We start from the raw sequence: 9,567 nt of genomic DNA, 5'->3' as shown, positions 1-9,567 counted from the left end.
TAAATCAAAAAAAAACAATATGCATCGTTTCGACTTGCTGCCATGTTGACACCAGTTGATCGTTTGACCTCATTGCACCGCACATTAATAAAGGGTTGTCGATGCACGCTTTTCTCTCCTCACGTCATCACCGAGGCATAACTGGGTGATATGACTTTCATAGCAGGATTACACGACTTTTATACTCCCGCTCGCGGATCGTGATGGATGTACATGGTATTTTATCAGAGTCACGTGGACCAATCAAAACTCAACATTCTTACATGAGGCTAGATAAACATCATTACCATACATGCAGTTGTAGCATGTGATATATTTTTTACAGAGTATCAGGCTCTGTTTTTGTACGCAAAACATGATCAACTTTTACAAATATGTTTTCACAATATTAATATTATTAATATTATCTTTAATGGGACAAAAAGTTAAAAAGTGTAACGGGGACATCTGACTGAAGTTTGAATTAGTTGTTTGAGTTGAGATGAGCGTAGGATTTGTCAGATGATCGATCAAAGTGCCCTACTGTCCATCACATTTTGACCATGACGTGGTAAACTGGTTTATATTGCGTGAATAAGGCTCTATACTGGAGAAAATCCTTCATTAGATAAGGCTGACCCTCATCAACACCTAGTGTCCACTTTCCGCATTCCATTCAGCAACAAATAAGTAAAGAGAGGTCGGTGGTTATTCATGCCCAAGCATACTTCCAATGGGTGACAAGTCTGGAGTTAGTGCAGGCCATTGTAAGATGGTTGTCTTCATGCGAGTGTGCAAATGTCAATATGTATCCCTCGGGACTATTTCAAGGTAGTATTGCTTAATGAACAACACGTAAAAGTGTTCTGCCAGTCACTCTCATCCAGTCACTCGCTATAGCCAAGCTACACCCAAAGCAATCGTTCTGTATAACTTTAATGTCATGCAAACGGTCGTTCCGTCTCGGGCACTCAATGAGTCCAATGAATGGTCTGAAAACACGTCCGACGATTGGTCCTGCGTTGCCGAGGTGATATTCAGTCTTGTGACGACACCCTAATCGTGGGGTATCACATTGAGGTTCCTTCTTGTTTTAGACTCTTTGACCACGGTTTTTTAACAGTAGTTCTAGCAAAACGGTCTTGTGCACCAGTTGTCGCGCTTGGTCGACAAGATCGACGTCTGTCATCATCCTTATTGGTCTTTCGATATCGTGATTGTAATCTACTGATTACTGACTGTAAAATGTTACGAACTTTATGCCATAAAACGTCATGGCTGTTTTGATCGAATTTACAAACTGCTGATTGCACGCAGCCAGTTGTTACACGCCAGACACCGCATGTCAAGAAAAGTTTATATCAGTTTAAAACAAATCAGAACAACTGTTCTGTCTGGGGTTCTTTTTATCACCGAATTATTCAGAAGTCACCCCAACAGCGTACACATGCTTACCAGGTAAAACGCTTGCACAAATTTTCAATAACCACTTTCTAAATTCAGATCAATGTCGCCCAAAAAGTGAATGTTACCAGCTTATTTTGATAGTATATGTCGAGACAATGGAATACTCTTGTGGTTTAAAGGTTTGTTCGTGCAAGGATGGTCCGGATTGAGGTATTTTTGTGAAGCCAAATACAAGAGTTGTACGTTGTGATACTGCTGGAATATTGCAACATCACGACAGGGGAAGCCAACAATGGGCATCACACATTGTACCCATGTGAATCGAACCCATGTCATCAGTGTGACAAGCGGACGCTTTAACCACTAAGCCGGCCCCTTGACCATGAGGACTACCGCACGAAACTGGACAGGCAAATATTCAGGGGATGTTAAATGAGGTCCCATTTTCATATTCATAGTTATATTATGAATGAACCATCCATGTCATTACACAAACATACGCACGAAGTCGCCAAAGTCAGATCACTCGTTTTATTAAGCCGCTTCTTTGAGCAAGCGTATGCACGTCATTAGGGACCTAATCTATTATCAAATGCTTAATAACGAGTGGACATATACATCCGCCTATGATTCCGTACCCGATATACGTCTTGAACAATAATTAATTTAACTCGTTCGATACCAGCCAGTCATCTACGTTGAATCCCGCAAGGACCTCAAGAATGTTACGAAGATGAGCAATATTTGGAACGTAAACAGAATCTTCAGGAAAATGATGACCAAGAAATGACTGGTATTTCATATTATGTTAACCTGCTAAGGTCCGTTTATAATATACATTATTCAGCAGTTGTGACCACAACAATCTTGGGGCAAAATCCATCTGACTCACTCGCCTGGATGAAGTCGGCTGGTCTTGAATGTGAAACTGAGGGCTTTCTTTTTGCTGCCCCGGACCAGTCATTTCCCACTCGCAATCGCCAAAATGTGACTCATAAACAAAACATCAATATGAAATGTCGACTTTGCAATGAATTTAAAGAGACTGTCCAAAACCGTGTCAGGATGCCCATCCTTGGCACGAAAAGATGCCTGTACAAGACATGAAGGCATGGCTGGCTGCTTTTACTACCGTGCCTGTGACTTTGACCCAGAGGTTCATCCATGGTACGATTCTTATGTCCAGGGCATCATGGAAAATTATACTTTCAAACTTCTGTGGAATACTGGCCTACATACAGATGAATTCCAGGCAACAAAGCTGATATTGTCGTTTTGATAAAGCCGATGTATATATTTGTATTGAATGTTTTGGCCCTCGTGACAGCAGCATAATTAGCAAGATTCGCCTTTGAAATGCCTCGTTTGCATCTCAAGTACACAGTTATCAGGCTCCCCATTATTCTCGGTGCCCTTGGTTTGCTACCTCCTGATCTCTTGACGCACACCAGGAGACTGGCCGAGTTCTCCACCGGGAACAAAGAACTTCTGACACTCTGGACAATGTAGAAGGCAGCAGTGTTGGGGAGTCTACATATTCTCCGGAAAGTTCATGGCGAGCGACTAGGCAGCGTTTCCTGGGAGCGGTCCCAATCGCTATCAGGGCAGTGCGTAGATGGGGTAAGGGCCCTGAGCTGATGATGAGCCTTATCAGCCTGAGTGTGCCATATTTATTTTATGTATCTCTGCTGCATATTTATTTTAATTTGTAAAACATAATAATACATTTGTATAGCACCTGTCATCTAAAATATGCTGCTCGGTGGGGGTTTACATACAGGAGGGAGGAGGATAGCTACTAATTAAACAGAAAGGTTTTTAGTTTATGGTCGAAGATGTCAAAGGTTCAGAGGATGTGATCCCCTGTGGTAAAACGTGTTCCACAGAGGTGGTGAAGGTACAGAAAAAGCATTGCTAGCCAGTTTAGTTCTTGCTACACTGTTACCAACACACAAGGTAACTGAATTTGTGCGCAACACAACGATTTCAGGATGACTTTCTAACTGGCCATGCACTCTACCCCTGCGTGATGGTCGCAAGTCTCTTGTATCCCTCGTCCAGTCTCCAATCCCGAACCATGAAGGTAAAGATTCACACCTGAAGCTGATTTATATAACATTTTCCGTCTTTGCCGATATATTTCGCGGACTGTATCGTGCAACACGAGTTTGAATCTCCCGCACTGCAAAACTTATTATCACACAGGCTGGGTGTCCGCATGAATGTATTGTGACGTCACCGAACAGACCTCAAAACGAGGATGTCGTCGTAGAAAGCGGCGATGTTGTCAGTGAAATGGACACTTATGAAATTATTTTTGAAAAGACACATTGAAAATACTGAAGCGTAAAATTGGCAAAAATATACATTTCTTGCGGCAAACAGTGTAAGTTTTTTGTCTAATGTGTAATAGACACATAAGTTGATATCAAATACTCTAATAGGACTATAGCTAATATCGATAAATGAAATTAATGCAAGACAGGTTTATCAATGTTTTACAGTTGGGCTCTTGGGGACTTGACTTATCCGCTCAGGAAATCACATTGCTCCAAAACTCCGGATATTTCGAGTGATTTTAAGACGTTTCAGAAAAATAACAGCATCGTGGTAAAAAATCGAGTTTCCTTTAATTTGAGTGAATTCGCTTTTAACGCTAAAATACAATTTGTTTGTGAGATGTTGATGCAATCAAGGGTGTTTGTGGCAATTACACGCCTCCTTGTATGGCCATGTTCGATAGTTTTTTTCTTTATCGAAGGATGCAATCAAGGGGATACCATGCTCTGGGATGGAATGGATAGATGTCGTTGTTTAGGCGTGTAAATGTCATTGGATGCCATAACAGACAGTGTGGTATATGCACATTATAAACTGAATTGGAATAAATGTGATTAAATTGGAAATAATATGATTCTAGAAGATTTGGACTGCTTTGAAATATAGAAATGTTTTTATCAAGGAAAGTTTCTTATTGTCATATTCTAGCATGGCTGACAATTAAGTACAGTGGGAATAGCGCGTGTTATTGGTGAGGACATCGTTGATCAAAACAAAAATAACAACACAATAGTTTTTTCAGGTAATGTTTATTGAAGGGTAGCGTCTCGTGAGTCCGGTGTTTTGCCAGAGAACCAAATGCAGGAGATGCAAAAGCCAAGTTAGGCCGATGCCGGTGTAAATACAATATCTTAAAATATTCAAGGCGATTGATGCGCAATACGCTATAGACAGAGGGGCAAAGGGCACTATACTAGTTTTTCCTTCAGTTTTAATCTAAGGTTCAAGGTCAAGTGTTTGATTTTTAATTCAAAACTGAGATTAAGTCAGATCAGATCCAAAAGTGTACAGTAATGGTGCATACCCAGGACTATAAGGCTTTATTTATCAAAAATATGATAATTTATTTAAAACTTTCAAAAAGGTAAGAAAAGCTCTCATAATGCTCAAGTACTGATGAGTACCTTAGACATCTTATTTTGAAAAAATGAAAAAAGGCATTTTTCTGACACCAGTATACAAAACTTAAAACATAGAAGGGTTCACAAGATTCTATTCAAACGAAGTTTCTATTGAACGAATTGTTTTTAGTTAAATTGTATTCAACCGCGGATAGCATTTTAACTAAACAGTCATAAGTCGCGGATGACATTTGAACTGAATAGACTGATCAAATGTAGCAATAATTTGTCCTCAGTTGTGATGTAACGTTATAAAGAATGCAATGTATACACATTAAGAATGTTCCATTAAAAACTTACATTTACATTTATCATCCGTTGTTTAAGTCATATACTGTAAAATACAGAAGATACTAAACGACCTTCCGTGTAATACCATTTGTATTAAACGAGTTAATGATTGAGTATCAAACGAGCGAATGCACAAATCGATACAAACTGCGGCTACACTGCCTACAGGGTGAGACCTCTCAGCTTTCCGCGAGTCAAGCAATGTATAGTACTACTGAGACAGTGACATTAGCATTGTGACGTCAAAACTGTGAATCGTTATGACGTCATAAGTCTAGCTGTATTACGCTAGTATAATATTGTAAAAATATTACACCGAAGATCTTCCACGGGATAGTAATAAGACGCGATTATTTTCTGTTTTATTGAAACATATAAATTATCTATTCTAACAAGTAAATCGTCATTTTGTTAATTCTCTCAAAACTATTGTCAGAAACTGCAATTCGAGGGAAGACATGTAATCTGTATGGCGTAATATCATAAGAGAAGAGGTCAGCTAAAGACCAGTAAAGTTAAAGCCCATTGTAGTCTATAATTATCCAATATGTAAACATAAATAGATACACGTGTTTGAAGGCGTAGCTACAGGAATGAATTAATTTCAAGTGACAGCCACTATGTCAAAACGCCACCTGTACAACGATTTATGAAACGGGTAATAGCGGTCACAGTCCACAGCCCAGCGATCAATCAAACGGACCTTCAATGATAGCCTCGTTTTGGGAGCACGCCAGGTAAACGGGAAATGGGCCTGTAGTGTCTACTACACCACGTAGTGACATAGCTGTCTACAGTCTACAGGCGTTTTGTGCACTGACAGGCTGTGAGTGTTTGTGACAGCGTTCATTTTCAAGATAGTTTTCGATTAGGATAAACAAGCTGCAGGATGGGTTGACTTCAACTGAAGGATCGGCCCTTAGCGTCGACTGAAAGTTGGCAGACGACAAAAGTTTACCTGAGTGGCACTAGTGTGCAGTTTGGAGTACGAAATGTGAAATGTTTGACAAAACGGAGTTTACTCTCGCTCAATGTGTAAAAACGACTTACTATGGGCTTGTGTTTTAGTTTGGATCAGGAAGAACTGAAAGCTCGTGCGAGGAGCGAAGCAATTGACAGGACCCTTCAGTTGTGGGCGAAAGAAGAGGAGAATGTCATAAAGATTCTTTTGCTTGGTGAGTTTCAAGTTTTGTACATTGTTGCATAGTTTGGCGCAGATTTGCGATAAAGAATGTGAACAGTTCTTTTAAACTTACATATTGACTCTTATGTTTTATGACACATTACACGTGTGGATATTGATATATTCAACAAGCAGTTGATAACCGATGATACAGGCACGAAGAACTTCAAGAAGTACTTTGTGAAACAGTGTACATAAAATAAACTCATTTGCTTTCTAAATTTAGTTAACAGTGTCATATGTATTTCTGAATGAACATGACAGATTGTGATCTCAGGAAGTAACTTTATCAATTATACATATTATTATATCAGATGCTCGGGTAGTTTGTAGATATTGGATTGCAGTTAACCGTGTAGGCGTCAGGTGCATAACTGCGACTGCCACAGCCCTGGAGCAATAAGCCTACATACTTGGTGACTTACCGTTATTTTAACAGTGTATTAACTTATTAGCAGGGGTTTAAGGTAAGCACCCAGATAAGTGGTGAAAGTCAATCAGCTATGTACACACCTTTTGACAAGAAGACAATCAATAGGTGTGAGATACTATCAACAGGTAATTGACAACAGAAGAAAACATGCCCTCATGAAATTAGCACGCCTAATGGTATTGTATAAATTTCAATGGAGACATCAGTGTGGTTTTTTGTTTGGCCCCAGCAGTTGTAGTTCGACAATACACAGGGAGCACCCCCTGGCTTGAAAGCATGTTAGCTGTATTCAAGGCATGCGCCAGAAATACCTGTTGATTTTCTGGATTTGTATTTAAGACTTTATCTTATTTTGATATTGACTTTCACAGATTTACTGATTCTGTACTGGTAATTGAAACCACATGTGGCATCATAGTCTTTTTGGATAAAACTAGTGAAAAAAGATTTGATCTGGATTATAAGATCAAGGCAATTTTTCTTTCTTTTATGAGTTACATTCACAGTTATTTAAAGCAGTCTTTGTCTTTTTATGCCATGTGAAAATTGAGAACATCACAAGAAATGAAAAACAGCCCCATCTGAAATGTCAGATGAAGAAACAAGGTATGAATGTGGAAAGGTGTGAAGGATTAATGTTTTTGTTGTGAGCTTACACAAAAATGTTTGTGAACCTGTGATAGATCAAACACTCTGCACTTGGAGCTATTTCTGGAGGCAACCTGGAGGAGAGAGCCTACACTGAGACGCATGTCAGTGGTCAGGCATTAAAGCTGTTTAAAACATGTCTGGTGTTATATTTATGTAAGTGTTGTAGGCCTATTTTCTATTTTTAAAAAAAAGACTTGCTTCGTTTATGGATATGGCTCAGAACAATACCATTCAGAAAATAGTTGAAATAATTTTATGAAATGTGAGACTGTTTATAATCAGAATTTGTTTTTGCAAAAGTAATTATCTTCATTGCTCTCAGAGCATTGGTTGAAAGATGTAACGTCTCTAAACAAGTTGAAACAAATATAGTATGATATAATCTCAGCATTATGGTGTAAAAAGAGAAGTAAGAGCTTGATATGTTTACAGATGACGACTTGAAAAACACCCAGTATATCAATCTGTGCATATACTGGTTATATATGTGTGTTTACTTTCAATATAAGCTCTTGTCAATCCTTTTGATAGTTATGTTTCAGGAAAGATTTATATATCCTTATTCACATTTATTTCCCAAAAATGATTTCTAAGTTCCGATGTGGATGATTTGAGAATTTTATGTTACTTTTATTCAGTCCCATTTCCACCTTTCTCCATTTTGTTAATTTTTGCCCTCTTTCATTTTTAAAGTTGGTATGAAATGTTAAACAATAAAGACACGTCAAGTTTTGGAACATGGATTAAATTTAAATTTCTCTACTGTATGAAATATGAAATTTGCAGCTTTTAATTCAGTCATAATCCATTTGTTTGAACTATTGAAATATAAATGCATTTTGTAATGAAGATCTTAGCATTTGTCCTTGAACTCAGGGTTGGTTATTGTGAGCATATAATTGTCATATATGAGGCATTTAATGCTGAGGGTGGTCATTTGGCTCACTATCATATATGTCTTAACATTAGATCAACAAAGAATATGTAAATTTACCTTTATTTTATGAGGAGTTTGAACTCAATTTAAAATTATTTTCTTTCCAATAACATTATGATTTGGAGTTAAGCAAATGTACTAGAATTTTTAGAATTCTGTTTCCATAATATATGATGTCTTGAAATCTATTCTAGGTTTTGCCTTCAGCGTATTTGTTAAAAAAAGGAATCATTTGTTCTGTACCATGTGTGGAATGTGAAAGTGCTTGAATGAAAAAATATTAATGTCTTTGACAAAGTTGTGGTGTGATAGCTAGTTGTCATGCAATTGGATGAATAATTAACACTGTATTTGAGCAGGTCAGGACATGTGCTAAGTGTTCAGTAACTGAAGTAGTACAATGTACTTCTTAAACATTATTTTACCTTCGGGATCTTTGTTGTTTTAGAATCTGTTTAGATGCTTTCGCTGCTGTCAAGACACAGTTTATGGACAGTAAATTCTCTAATATACTGTTACGGTAATGTTTACTGAACAGATTCCTTGCCTGTCAATGGTGTAAGAATCTACACCCAAGCATGTCCTACGCAAGTATGGAAAAGATTTTGTGACTTTGTTATCTGCCAACTTCTAAAAACTGTCTTTTGAACAAGTCATCATCATGTTCAAGTGGACCTGCTCTCCTTCAGTGTAACTTTGTAAGCCCTTATTAATTATTATTGATTATTATTGCCTTGATTAATCATGAAGTTATACATTTGTAGCCTTAAGATATACAAACTTCTGTAGTGAAATGAAAATATATGTTTTTAAAACAAAACTCTTTTGGACCATGGACTTACATGGTAATAAATGCAAACATGGTCTCGTGCAGGTGTGATGTAAGACGCAACTCATCTCAACTACGGTCTTATAATACAGCTTATAAGCAGTCAGATGTAGCCAAGTTAACCTTCAGATTTACCTTGTTAGCTGTCAGATATACCTAGTTAACCCTTCAGATACCTCGTTACCCTTCAGATATGACTTGCTAGCCCTCCAGATACACTTTGTTAGCCTTCACACATACCTTGTTAGCCCTTCAGATATACTTTGTTAGCCTTCATACATACCTTGTTAACCCTTCAGACATACATTGTTAACCTTGATATGTACTTTGTTAGCTTTCAGATATATCTAGTTAACCTTCAGCTATACCTTGTTAGCCTTCAGATATACTTTGTTA

At 37.9% G+C, this 9,567-nt stretch overlaps 1 protein-coding gene across 1 annotated transcript in view; it reads left to right on the top strand.

The window, feature by feature from the left end:
- Window positions 1-5,851: 5,851 nt before the first annotated feature.
- The window catches only part of LOC137284603 (guanine nucleotide-binding protein G(o) subunit alpha-like), a 43,078-nt gene continuing 39,362 nt past the window's right edge, over window positions 5,852-9,567 (top strand). Inside the window, exon 1 of the mRNA XM_067816484.1 lies at window positions 5,852-6,313. Within this exon, the coding sequence (XP_067672585.1) occupies window positions 6,190-6,313 (124 nt within the window). The 5' untranslated portion in view covers window positions 5,852-6,189. The remainder of the gene's footprint in view (window positions 6,314-9,567) is intronic.

This window comes from Haliotis asinina, chromosome 5, assembly GCF_037392515.1.
Source record: "Haliotis asinina isolate JCU_RB_2024 chromosome 5, JCU_Hal_asi_v2, whole genome shotgun sequence".
NCBI lineage: Eukaryota > Metazoa > Mollusca > Gastropoda > Lepetellida > Haliotidae > Haliotis > Haliotis asinina.
The sequence above is the reverse complement of the archived record's forward strand: the minus strand, read 5'-3'. Positions and strand labels throughout refer to the sequence as shown.